Raw genomic sequence first — 13,819 nt, 5'->3', positions numbered from 1 at the left:
AGCCGGTTGTTGGCTCCCCCCCCCCCCATCTCTCTCTCTCTCTCTCTCGTCCCACACCCACACACAAGCATACGTACATTGCATCTCTTGCACTTTCCCTGATCTTATTTTCCTTTCAGCATCTGTGGTGAAAAGTAACTACAGTACATTGACCTAAGTACTGTACTTGGCATTTGTACTATACTTGAGTATTTCCGTTTTTCAATACTTTTACTTCTACTCCACTACATCTCAGATCCGAGTATTGTACTTTTACGCCATTGCATTTATTTTAAAACCTTCGTTACTAGTTACTTTTTAGATTTGGATTATTATCACAAAACGTACATTAATCACTTCAGCCCTATACATTTCAGCCATTTGAAACTAGCCGATCTACAATCTCACAATGTGTCGCATCGCGATGCGTTGTGTGAGCTTGTAGATCTGCTATTTTCAAAAGATTTTAATACATTCTAGTACTTTCTACTTTTGGTACTTTAAGTACATTTTGATGCCAATACTTTTACTCAAGTACATTTTGAATTCCAGACTTCTACTTGTAACAGAATTTTCTATATTGTTATTGATGAAAAAAGAAATGTGAGTACTTTTTACCAGCTGCTATGCATTAGCAAGCTGAGTCTATCATCGATGTGCAAGCTAGTCCTCTAGTAGTCTAGTCCAGCTGGTTTTCTCATTGGCTGACGTATGTGCGCACCGCAAATATGTCCGGGCGGAAATGAACGACTCGGAACACAATAGTTCCGCATTAGAGAAGTTCCTACCTAAACTACTGCGCTGAAACTGACACAGAGGCAGTTATAGCGGACCCCCGCAGATAATCATAATACAGCTGGTAATTTAATTGATTTCATCAGTTCTTGTTTTCCACCACTTCCGCCTTTCAGACCCTATTTAGCAACAGCTTCTTATTCAGAGAGAGAACGACTATGGCACTTTGTGGCCGGTGGTAAATCAATAGAAACGGTGTCCTCTATTACAGACCTCTGTGTTTTCCTGCCATCGATCCTGTCAGCCCACATGCATTTTAGAGTGAAGCCTGTCCTGTCAGTCAGCCCACATGCATTTATAGAGTGAAGCCTGTCCTGTCAGTCAGCCCACATGCATTTACAGAGTGAAGCCTGTCCTGTCAGTCAGCCCACATGCATTTATAGAGTGAAGCCGGACCGCTTACTCTCAGCAATCCTGCCTGTGGATCCATACACCGAGTGACGGCCGACAAGACGTCAGGCTGTGGCTGATGGCGACCACTGAAAGGACAGGGTGGATGGGGGCATAATTGTTAAACGTTCTTTTCTGCCGTTCGTTCCTCGTTGGACCGAATTCAATTTCCTCTTCATAACGTTCAATTTGTTCTTATTGCAGCCGGCCGCTAGCGTCTCGATCTGGTCCGACTGCGACGAGCGTTGTTCATTATTACGTTCATTGTTACGTTCTTAGCTTACGCAAGTTTCATGATAAATGCATTTTATATATGTGATGTATTCCCATGCTTTTGTTCTTGCCTAATGTAAGTCGCTCTGGATTAAGAGCGTCTGCTAATTGCCTAAATTGTAAATTGTAATTATTCAACTTGGTTTGGGCCGGAGCTTTAGCTGAAAGGTTTTCAACCCTTTTCACATCAAGCCCCATTATATATTCGTCTTTTGAGCCACGGACCATCATTTGATGACATTTAGACTCTCAGACCCAAAACTAAAGAATGTTTTGTTATCGTTGGATTCCATGCTGTATCGATGTGGTATCATAGGAGAGCTAACAGGCAAAACGTTGATCAAAATATCAATTCTTCTACATTCTCGAATTGTGTAGACTTCTTGTAAATAGAATGCTACAGATGAAAAACAGTCTAAGTCCACACTATTTATCCATAATGTATAAATGATTTATACGGGGTCAGGACAACGAGGCCTTTTCGTGGAGGGGTCAGAATGAAATTTGGACTTGGACTGTTTTTCGTCTGTGGTACTCATTAATGAATGCAGAGTCTTAACAATTATTTAACTTTGAGACGCTAAAATGAAACCAAAGGGTCCATTTGGTTTCATTTTACACTCGAGAGTAAAGGTCTATTCTAGTAGCCTGGTTAATAAACCAGACCGAATCAGCCGTTGGCAAAAAAAAGTTGCCTACCAGCGGATTACGGTCTGGCGAGGCTCAGTAGCACGCCTCTTTCCTACAACCGAGAACAGGTCGGACCAATCGGGACACGGTATGCAATATGGGCGGGCTTTGGTACAGTGACGTTCAATGCTTGAGACCTTTGACTGACAGTAGCTCTGACCAATTGCGTCAAAGAGAAAATGTGCCCCGGGAAATGAAATCCAAGTGGAGCCAGCCCAGACTGATATACCGCGACAGTGTTGTGTGATATTAGTCTGGCTTATTAGCCAGGCTACTATTCTAGACCATCGGTTGCCAACTCTCCATGGACCACTGGTGGTCCCCAAATCACTGGTTGAAAACCACTGCCCTGAAAATATCTGATCTACAAGCTCACAATGCGTCACAACGTGACGCATTGTGAGCTTGTAGATCGGCTATTTTCAAAAGCCTGCAGCATAAAATAGGGATTATGTGTGCGTGTAATGTTTTGCAATATGATAGGTTTATTCTGGAAACCAATGACTATCATCTAGTGGAGTAAAAGTCAAGGTACAGAACACTGGAGATACAATAGTACCTTGCGTACACCTTGAGTAAATGTACTTGCGACAGGTTGTGAGTAGTGGTAGTTTTTGGATATTTGACTGCGGTGCGCAGCAGCATATAAATCAGGCTTTGCAGAGAGAGAGAGAGAGAGAGAGAGAGAGGGGGAGAGAGAGAGAGAGAGAGAGAGGGAGAGGGGAGGGGGGGAGAGGGGAGGGGGGGAGAGGGAGAAGAGCACAGCTGAATAAGACTGTGCTCCAGACTGCTACGGGCGCAGACAGACAGACAGACAGACAGACAGACAGACACCCAAGTCTGCGTTAATTCCTGAAAGGAGGATTAGTGATATCCAGAACATAATACTTTACTCACTCCAAGCAATGATTTAACTTGAACAGGTGTCAGTCCCGGTCCCCAATTTACTCCTAATCCACTTAGCAGGGAGCTTTATTTAATTGATAACGGGCTTGGAATCAATCAATCCTTGCAGTGTGTGTGTGTGTGTGTGTGTGTGTGTGTGTGTGTGTGTGTGTGTGTGTGTGTGTGTGTGTGTGTGTGTGTGTGTGTGTGTGTGTGTGTGTGTGTGTGTGTGTGTGTGTGTGTGTGTGTGTGTGTGTCTAGTTCCGAAGGCTGAAAAGTTAAGCTTTAATGCACGTAATCTTCCGCGGAGGAGAAGACATAGCCTAATAATCAAGTTTTCGGGGAACCAGTGTGTAATTTAATCAATTTTACTTTCGTGCCACCGGCGCCTTAAATGACAATTCTCCCCATTTCCACTTAAAGGACCACTTCACCACTTTTCAACATCTCTTCATATAATTGGTCCTCACTAATGTTCATGATAAAACACCACCATGTTTTCCTACTCAGTCTGTGTCTCATAGGAGGGCTTTGGGCACCCGTCCACCAGTGACATCATTATTAGGCAGATTTTTTTTTAAACAAGATTTGTTTTAAAATATATTTAGATGGTTATTATCGTGATAACGATGGCTTCAACTTTTGCATTGCAACTTTTCAGGAAAAGAAAGCCTGCCGTTTCTATTAGCTTGGATTCACCATCGATGATGTCACTGGTGGACGGGTTTCTGAACTGCCCACAGCCTTCCTATGAGACACAGACTGAGTAGGAAAAAATGGTGGTATTTTATAACATTAGTTAAGACCAATTATAGGAAGAGAAGTTGAAAAGTGGTGAAGTGGTCCTTTAATTTGAAGTCAATTACCTGCAAGAGAGAGAAACGGAGACAGAAGGAGAAAAACAACCCACAGGTGTCAAATTCTAATCACTGTCCGTTTTCTGTTACAATTCCTCGAGCGTTAATCCTCGACGCCCCTGCGTTTTCTCTCAATCGAGGTTTAGAAACCACGTTTTTCATTTTTTTCATAGCAGAGCTATAGGTCAAACTTGTAATTAAGATCACACACAGGGCTGAGAAAGTGAATGATTGTCCTGCTACGGGAGCAGCAAATTCCCCTAGAATGAGGACCTCTGTGTTGTTGGTGGAATTACATCAATACAGTCTGGGGCAAAGGCACCGACGACACCGCCATCTGTAAACGGATCCCTGCAGAAGGAAAATAAAGATGCCCAAGAGAGAGAGAGAGAGAGAGAGAGACAAAAATATTCAGCGCAGTTCTCCAGCCATAAACGCCGTCCGGGTTTCCACATGCAGATCCATAAGAGCTTTCAGACAGCCTGAGATGTATGGATAGCAAGCAACACTGTCCACACCAGTGGTTCCCAAACTTTATCATGTCAAGGACCCCCAAATAGACACTAATTGGCCCGCGGACCCCCCATTCTTTTTTAAAGAAAAGATATGCCAGAGACCCCCATAAGAGAAGATTTTTTACAGCTCTAGCAGTGATTCTCAACCCGTTTAATTTCAAGGTCCCCCCAGTTTGACATGCATATTAGTCTACGGACCGCCATTTAATGGCATTTCTATCTCTGGGACCCCAATTTATGTTGTAAAATCAATGTTCATTTAACTCTGAGAGCGTACAAATCAGAGTTACAGACCCATAAGGGTCCATTTGATTCCAAATTATCATTTAGCTGGAGGGACGGACCCCCTGGAACTCCTCATAGGACCCCTGGGGGTCCCCCGGACCCCACTTTGAGAACCACACCGGTCCAGGCAGATTGTCTGTCAAGGCCTACAAACAGCTATACTACGTGCAAACAGAATGCACGTCTTGGCTGCCTTTTGGGAGAAAGGGATAAAGGAAGGCATAGCTATGGTGTTTTGAAAGCATAGCTATGGTGTTTTGAAATGCAAATGACTGTCGATTTTCTATTACTTTAGCTTTTTCTCTGCCTCTCTTTTTGACCCGGCACTGCTCTATTCAGTCTGAAACATCTGAAGTGGTTTAGCTGGTTTAGTCTGACAGTATTACTCCCTCTCCTCCGTCTGTCGTGGCTGTCGGGGAAGAGAAACCTCCTATCTCCATACACTGTATACAGTTGGAGGCCATCGATATTGTCCTTTTCTTTTTGCTGAGTTTTGCGTGATCTGCGCAAACGGACAGTTAACCCATTTTGGGCGGGAGCCCCTTTTGGTGTTTTAAACATTATGTTATAATTTAGCTATTGAAAAATAGCAGATCTACAAGCTCATAGCGCGCCACCGAGTGGCGCGCTACGAGCTTGTAGGTCTGCTATTTTTGAAAAATCGTGAAAATATTTATTTCAGAAAACTGGAGGATTTAGAAGGATTTTTTAAAATGTTGAGGTCAGGCCTAAATGGGTCAAATGATAAGGGACAATATCGGTGGCACCCAACTGTATATATATTTTTTCGTATAATGGAGATACGTGAATGGCCTTCGAAAGTGTCACAAAAAGTAGCAAAATTAAGCCGATCTACAAGCTCACAACGTGGCACACTGTGATGCCTTGTGAGCTTGTAGATCTGCAGTGTGTGTGTGTGTGTGTGTGTGTGTGTGTGTGTGTGTGTTTTTTTTGTTTTCCGAAAAACGCGTCCAGTGTGCAACCACCTTTTAAAGTGGTTATAACTCTATCTGTGAATATAAATGATAAATCTAATAATATGTGACCAGGTCTAGCAAAATTTATACGTTTTTAGTATGTAATTACCAGCTAACTACCCGGTATTTATAAGTATTTACTCTGCAACCAGGCACGATACCCTGGTTGCAGGTACTATAGGTATGTAGGTACTATAGGTATACCAAGTATTTTCAACAACTACCAGGTATTTACTCTGCTACCAGGCAAGTTACCCAGTCGGTACTAGGTCATTACCAAGTATTTTCCTGACAACTACCAGGTAATAACATGGTAACTGTATTCACTGTGTTTACATGGGTACTACCCATGAAACACGTGGGTAGTAGCCTACCAGGAAATGACCAGTTGTTACTAGGTCATTTCCTGACAACTACCATGTAATTACCTGATAGGTAACCAGTAAGGAAGGAGGAACTGTACTGTAAAAGGAAGCGTGCTCTATTTCCATGATATTACCATGTACCTACCTGGCAATTGTAGATTATAATCCTCCCCATTACCCATCAGGGTGTATTTTGAACTTTGAATTTTGAACTGGCAATAACTGTTAATTACCAGGTATTTACTGTGAAAATTAACAGGTAAAACCAAGCAAGTTACCGTGTAAGAAAGGTGGAATTGTACTGTGAAAGGAAGCGTGGTTTGTTACAGTGAAAGTACAGGGTAATATTATGGAAACAAACCACGCTTCCTTTCACAGTACAGTTCCACCTTTCTTACACGGTAACTTGCAAGGTTTTACCTGTTCATTTACACAGTAAATACCTTGTAATTAACATTTATTGCCATGGGTAGTACTCATGTAAACGTATTCTTTGTATTTTGAACTTTGAACTTTGAACTTTGAATTTTGAACTGGCAATAACTGTTAATTACCAAGTATTTACTGTGTAAATTAACAGGTAAAACCAAGCAAGTTAACGTGTAAGAAAGGTGGAACTGTACTGTGAAAGGAAGCGTGGTTTGTTTCCATAATATTACCCTGTACTTTCACTGTAACAAACCACGCTTCCTTTCACAGTACAGTTCCACCTTTCTTACACGGTAACTTGCAAGGTTTTACCTGTTAATTTACACAGTAAATACCTGGTAATTAACAGTTATTGCCATGGGTAGTACCCATGTAAACGTATTTTTTGTATTTTGAACTTTGAACTTTGAATTTTGAACTGGCAATAACTGTTAATTACCAAGTATTTACTGTGTAAATTAACAGGTAAAACCAAGCAAGTTAACGTGTAAGAAAGGTGGAACTGTACTGTGAAAGGAAGCGTGGTTTGTTTCCATAATATTACCCTGTACTTTCACTGTAACAAACCATGCTTCCTTTCACAGTACAATTACACCTTTCTTACACGGTAACTTGCTTGGTTTTACCTGTTAATTTACACAGTAAATACCTGGTAATTAACAGTTATTGCCAGTTCAAAATTCAAAGTTCAAAGTTCAAAATACACCCTGATGGGTAATGGGGAGGATTATAATCTACAATTGCCAGGTAGGTACATGGTAATATCATGGAAATAGAGCACGCTTCCTTTTACAGTACAGTTCCTCCTTCCTTACTGGGTACCTATCAGGTAATTACATGGTAGTCCTGGTAGGCTACTACCCACGTGTTTCATGGGTAGTACCCATGTAAACACAGTGAATACAGTTACCATGTTATTACCTGGTAGTTGTCAGGAAAATACTTGGTAATGACCTAGTACCTACTGGGTAACTTGCCTGGTAGCAGAGTAAATACCTGGTAGTTGTTGAAAATACTTGGTATACCTATAGTACCTACATACCTATATAGTACCTGCAACCAGGGTATCGAGCCTGGTTGCAGAGTAAATACCGGGTAGTTAGCTGGTAATTACATACTAAAAACGTATAAATACCTGGTAATTGTCAGGAACATACTTGGTAATTACCTGGCAACCAGTGTGTCATTTACCATGGTAAATTCCATATAATTACCAGGAGATTATACAGTAAATAGTTATACATACTGGGTAATACTTGGTAATTACATAGTAATTACTGAGTAATGTATCTGGAAGTTACCATGTAATTACCAGGTAATTAATGGGCAAATACTTATAACTACTACCTGGTTGTTACCAGGTAATACCAGGTACTTACCTATTATTACCAGGTAATTACCTGGTAGTTACCTGGTAATTACCGTACCGTAAAATGAAGGGTTACCGAAGGTTTTCATTCCAACAGATTATCGATTTGGGCAAATTAAATGTATACATTTATAAGTCAAAGTAGGCTTGTTTTGTGAATGTTGTGAATGTTGTGAACATTCAAAGGGGTTTTTCTCAGCTTTGGGTAAAACGGCACAATCATTTTAAAATGGTCATATCTCCTTCAAATATTTTCCAATTTCATTGATACATCATATGAAAGCTTACATTCTGTACTTTAATAATCTGTAAAAAACTTAAAAATTACTCTGGTCGAGATGAGGGCCTATTTGCCAGACCCGGTCACATATATGAATATATAACCAAAGAAATGTATTAATGAGAGCTTGTGACAATGAATCTTTGGTTCTTTCCACATTTCGATTTCCCAAAATGGTATCGGTTTTGGACATACGAGGTTCCCGCGGCCAGACAGCGACAACGCGTCTAAAATCCATCCCCGGCGGCTCATTCTCGCATTTGGTTAAAAAAAACCCTGCTGTGCTTCATTCCAAACATATTAAGCTGTGCTTCATTCCAAACATATTAAGCGGTCTTTGAGTCCGACGGAGCCCCTTCTTCTTCTTGCCACGCGGCGGCTCCTCAATTTGCCGGCTTTATGTGGTTGACCCGCTTTGAGCCGCGCGTCGAGACTATAACTCATATTGTTGAGGGAGCGACCGACGGGCCGACCCACCGACCGGGGGGACCCTCCAGAATCCCATCAGCGGAGCGCTGTGTCCTCATTCCCCGTGGCCCCCCCTGTGTCCCCCCCTGTGTCCGGCTGCCGTTGATCACTCTAATGGAAATGGATGGCTTTCATACCGCGCTGAGATTAGACAGCGAGATGGGCCTGGATCCCAGACCAGGACACCGACCCCCTTTCTCTCATTCTCTCTCTCTCTGTGTGTGTGTGTGCGTGCGTGCGTGCGTGCGTGCGTGCGTGCGTGCGTGCGCTGTTCACAGCTGGGCTCTAGTTTTCATCACAGTAAACAAACTAACATTGTATTATTTATTATCTCCATTCCACACAATAAACTCCTCAGCGGACCAAACGGACCCCCTACGGGCCCGTTTGGGTCCCTTTATGGGTCAAATAGGACACGTTTAAACCATGTTAAAGTGTTTGTATATCGGTATTGTACATCTATCTATCCGTGGAGGGATTTGACATTGTTTATCTCCCTAAAATCCTGAAGGCTGATTTGACCTGTGAGACTGATAAACGAGTCAGTGTGTCCAACATGTAGTTAACCCATTTTGGGGGCGAGCACCCCTTTTGGTGTTTTAAGCATTAGGTTATACTTTAGCTATTGAAAAATAGCAGATCTACAAGCTCATAGCGCGGCACCGAGTGCCGCGCTAAGAGCTTGTAGGTCTGCTATTTTTGAAAAATCGTGAAAATGTGGCGCAAATCTTTGAATATATATTCTTTCAGAGCGAACGTTTTTAACTCAAATCTTTGCTTCTGGGGGGTCCCTGGAACTACATATTTTCAGATGGGGGTCGGCGGCCAATTACATATAATCTTTGGGGTCCTTGACATGATATTGAGCACCACTGACATAGAAAAGTCAGTTTTTAAAATGTCGACGTCAGGCCTAAATGGATTAATGTACTTTATACAGCAGGTTTATTGTCCTTGTGTAAAGGCTCATTGTTACACAGTAGTGTGCATTGGGGTGATCCCGTGAACACAGATCCACCCACATGCTGATGGGACACTTCTGAAATAAGGAGGAGAACTGCACACTATACAGTACAGAGCGTTTCCAGGCCCAGGAAATAATTCCCCATTAATTTGTCCCATAGACCAGGGGTTCTCAACCCGTGGGTCGCGACCCCTCGGGGGGTCGCCAAATAATTTTAGGGGGTCCCCAAATTATTTTCCAAAAAAAAAAAAAAAGCTATTTTTCAATAGCTAAATTATAACAATGCTTAAAACACCAAAAGGGGTTCCCGCCCAAAATGGTTTAAGGTTATTGTATCAGTCAATTTATATTGGGGGTCGGGAGGGGGCGGGGCGGGGGTCCCGAGACATTGCCAAAGCATTTCCGGGGGTCCCCGGCCAAAAACGTTGAGAACCCCTGCCATAGACATTCCAAAAAGAACAATATTTGTGGGCCGAACAAATAATTACAAAGAAGAAAAACAACTTCTTTCTAATTATTTGTTTGCCCCCATGAATTGTCATGATTTGTCACGATCCGAGTTGGCTTTGTTCGAGGCTTACAGATCTTTAAATAAATACTTTTTTTTTAAAATGTCTATGGGAAAAAAATGCATGGGGAATTATTTCCTGGGCCTGTCGTCGTCATGAAAGGGGGCGGGGCTGCGACGCTCTATAATTAGGCAGTTCCCTAAACATGAGGAACTTAGCACCCGCGCATCATGGAATATGCTCCCCATCCCACGTCAAACCGGCCCCTTCCATCGAGACTTTAAAATCTTGCCTATACCTTCATAATACCTTGCCTTTTAACCCTGGTTGAGTTTCTATGGTCCATGTTTTGTGTCGGTGTCTCCTGATGCTGCTGCGTCTTGTATTCTTCAAGATGCGTCTCAGTTTTTGTTGATTTTTTTACTGTGTGTTCTTGCTGCTGTTTTTCTGAGTTTTTCGTTTTTATTTTCCTGTGCAGCACTTTGTGAACCTCGAGTTGTAAAATGTCCTTTATAAATACAGTGGATTGTATCGAGCGTTCTATACGCGTTGGTCTGCTGTGCGTCCTCATCCTCGGCTCGATAAGTGTCCAGAATAAATGCCACGGTGATTACGACGGTGTGTGTGTGTGTGTGTGTGTGTGTGTGTGTGTGTGTGTGTGTGTGTGTGTGTGTGTGTGTGTGTGTGTGTGTGTGTGTGTGTGTGTGTGTGTGTGTGTGTGTGTGTGTGTGTGTGTGTGTGTGTGTGTGTGTGTGTGTGTGTGTGTGGTCCCGAAGGCTGAAAAGTTACGCTTTAATGCACGTAATCTTCCGTGGAGGAGAAGACATAGCCTAATAATCAAGTTTTCGGAGAACCAGTGTGTAATTTAATCAATTTTACTTTCGCGCCAACAGCGCCTTGAATGACAAGTCTCCCCATTTCCACTTAATTTTAAGTCAATTACCTGCAAGAGAGAGAAATGGAGAGTGAGAAAGAGAAGGGATGCTGGAGGCTGAGAACCACTGATTTATAGAAGAATTCTCCTGCTGCAATGATTTCAGATAAATTGATGTGTTTAGTTTGTGTGAGGCCAAGGTCCTTAGGCTTACACGCCAGGAGCGTGGCAAATAAACCATCCAAACAATGCATCAAGCTGTTCTGATTGTCGTCATTAAAGGACTCTATGGCCGCGTCCATCTTGGTCAGGGCACCTAGGCGAAGCCAAGGGTTGCCTAGATGGTGGATATCAGCTAGACCATTCTGAATCAATATATATATCCTACTATAAATGTGCCACGTCTCCGTGTGCGTACGTGTGTGCGTGTGTGTACGGTTGTAATGCACGTAACTCGAGAACCGTTTGACCCACCGACTTCACATTTGACACACGCGTTCCACACCCCCACAGGGAGTGCAGTGCCAGGTATCGAGTCAGTCAGACCCACGGTTCTCCAAGAACCACCACAGTGAGCCTAATGAGGCCAACTCCTTTCACCTGGGCCAGGCTCTGCCAGTGGGCCTAATGAGGCCAACTCCTTTCACCTGGGCCAGGCTCTGCCAGTGGGCCTAATGAAGGTTTGCCTCTGTGCAATTTACAGCCTCTGCCTCAGCCAATTGAGGCTCAACCAATCAGGCTCTGCCAGTGGGTCCAATTGATTGCCAAGTACACTTTTCAGTTTGCAGTCTTCACACACACACACAGGCACATACACAGATCTCCATGTGGGACACCGGCTGACAGTTAAAACGGGTGCTATGGCAATGTATATCATTAGGTTCCCAAGTTGCATCGATCCCAAGTAGGCCGGTGGCCGACTGCGACGGGCACGTACAGGTCTAGTATATAAAAATACGTCAAAGGACAAGTGAATTAATCTCTCCCTCCCTCCCTCTCCGCAGATCCCTCAGATCAGCTACGCGTCCACGGCTCCGGAGCTGAGCGACGACCGCCGCTACGACTTCTTCTCCCGCGTGGTTCCTCCAGACTCGTTCCAGGCCCAGGCCATGGTGGACGTCCTCCAGGCTCTGGGATGGAGCTACGTCTCCACGGTGGCGTCCGAGGGAAGCTACGGAGAGAAGGGCGTCGAGGCCTTCACGCAGCTCTCCAAGGAAGCAGGTGAGAGGAGACAAGGCCTTCACGCAGCTCTACAAGGAAGCAGGTGAGAGGAGACAAGGCCTTCACGCAGCTCTCCAAAGCCAAGTTCCAATACCCAAAATCTTGGCCACTCGCTCACTCCAGCTGTTACAGTGAAATTGGTGACCTGACGAAATATGTGACCGCATCTTGTGGACTTCACACAACTTACACGGAGGTCTAGCGGCCTAAATACCGCTAGATTGAGCTCTGCTAATAAACAAACCGCAATGACGTTACGTTAATGTTTCGGCAGGTCACCAATTTCACGGTGACACCGCCATGCTGGAGTGACCGAGTGTGAGTGAGCGAGCGGTGAGAGGAGCATTGGACCAGAGGCGAGCTGAGATGCTGCTGAGATGCCAAAAGGTTGATGATGACTCCAGTCTCCTTGTGGTGATGGAGGAACGGTGTTGACCTGTGGTCACACACAGTGGCTGTTTGGGGCTCAACTCGCTAGGAGTCCAACTAGTACTAGTACTAGTGGTTCTCAAATGTTTTATTTGCAAGGAGCCCCTTATTAACTCTGAGTGTACAAATGGAACCAGATAGTTCCATTTGAACTGTCAGAGTTACAGACCTGTTATGGTCATTCAGGGATAGCTCTTTGTGCTTCTGGTAATAGTAATACTCTGGACTCCAGAGAAGAAGGGTAAGATATAACCTCTGACAATGAGGTTATATCTTCCCTTCTGCTCTGGAGTCCTGCCTCAAAGCAGACCAGAGGTAGAAGACTGCCGTTCCCTTGATGTCATCGCTAGGGACACATGCATCAGTAAGCAGGAACTGGGTATGGCAATGAAGGACCGGGGAAGTCTGGCGTGGCATTGTGAAATCCATGATCTCGACCGTGGTCGAAAAATGATGATGATGAATACTCCATAATTGTCACTCCAAAAAAAAGAGTCCATTGGGTCCCATATACAACAGTACCGACTCCACTGTAGCCAGGATCAGCCTCCTCTTCAGTTTATCTCCCTGTGCCAGTCAGATCTCCACTCTCCACATGCCCTGCAGGGCGTTCCAGGCAAAGTGTCCTCCGGACAAAAAATCTGAGGCGCTATACACATTTCTGTTATTACTTCTCCTCCACTTGAGAATGTACAGAATGGAACGCCGTCTGCTTGTTGAAGAGAGCGATTGATTGTTAGTCTATCCACTTGTTCTCCACTCCGCGAGAGGCCTGATTACCATTGAAACCGCGCGGACATGCACGCACACACACGCACGCACGCACGCACGCACAAACGCACGCACGCACGCACACACACACACACACACCTGCACCAACTTTTTTTTAGTCACCATGGAGCTCCCGTTCTCGGCTGTCACGATTCGTGTAACCTTTTGAACAACAGCAGGGCTACCGAAACGAGGAGCATTCCTATAACGAGGTGTCGGAAGGTTCTTTTCAAACGAGACACATCGGCCGTAGTGATTGGTGCCCTTTTTAGTTTTTCTACTTGAGGTGTGAGCGCCCTTGTGCTATTTTCAGCATGCAACCAAGTGTAAAATGACTTATACTGGATCTCTTGTCCACTAGTCCCTTCCTAACATTTTAGTCTAGTTTTTATTTGTTGACGAAATTGTCAGTGTATTTTGTCTTAGTTTTAGTCTTCATAGCTTAGTTTTTATTTAGTTTCCATTTGGTTTTCGTCAGTGGAAAAAGGTAGTCG

General features: G+C 43.9%; 1 protein-coding gene across 1 annotated transcript in view; it reads left to right on the top strand.

Annotated features, from left to right (window-relative positions):
* LOC306918082 (metabotropic glutamate receptor 7-like) overlaps positions 1-13,819 on the top strand; it is a gene marked incomplete at its 5' end in the record, with an annotated part of 197,894 nt that overhangs the window by 30,174 nt on the left and 153,901 nt on the right. Inside the window, one exon of the mRNA XM_079530969.1 lies at positions 11,909-12,125. Coding sequence (XP_079387095.1) covers positions 11,909-12,125 — 217 coding nt within the window. The remainder of the gene's footprint in view (positions 1-11,908; positions 12,126-13,819) is intronic.

Source organism: Electrona antarctica, assembly GCF_951216825.1.
Source record: "Electrona antarctica genome assembly, contig: scaffold_41, whole genome shotgun sequence".
NCBI lineage: Eukaryota > Metazoa > Chordata > Actinopteri > Myctophiformes > Myctophidae > Electrona > Electrona antarctica.
The sequence above is the reverse complement of the archived record's forward strand: the minus strand, read 5'-3'. Positions and strand labels throughout refer to the sequence as shown.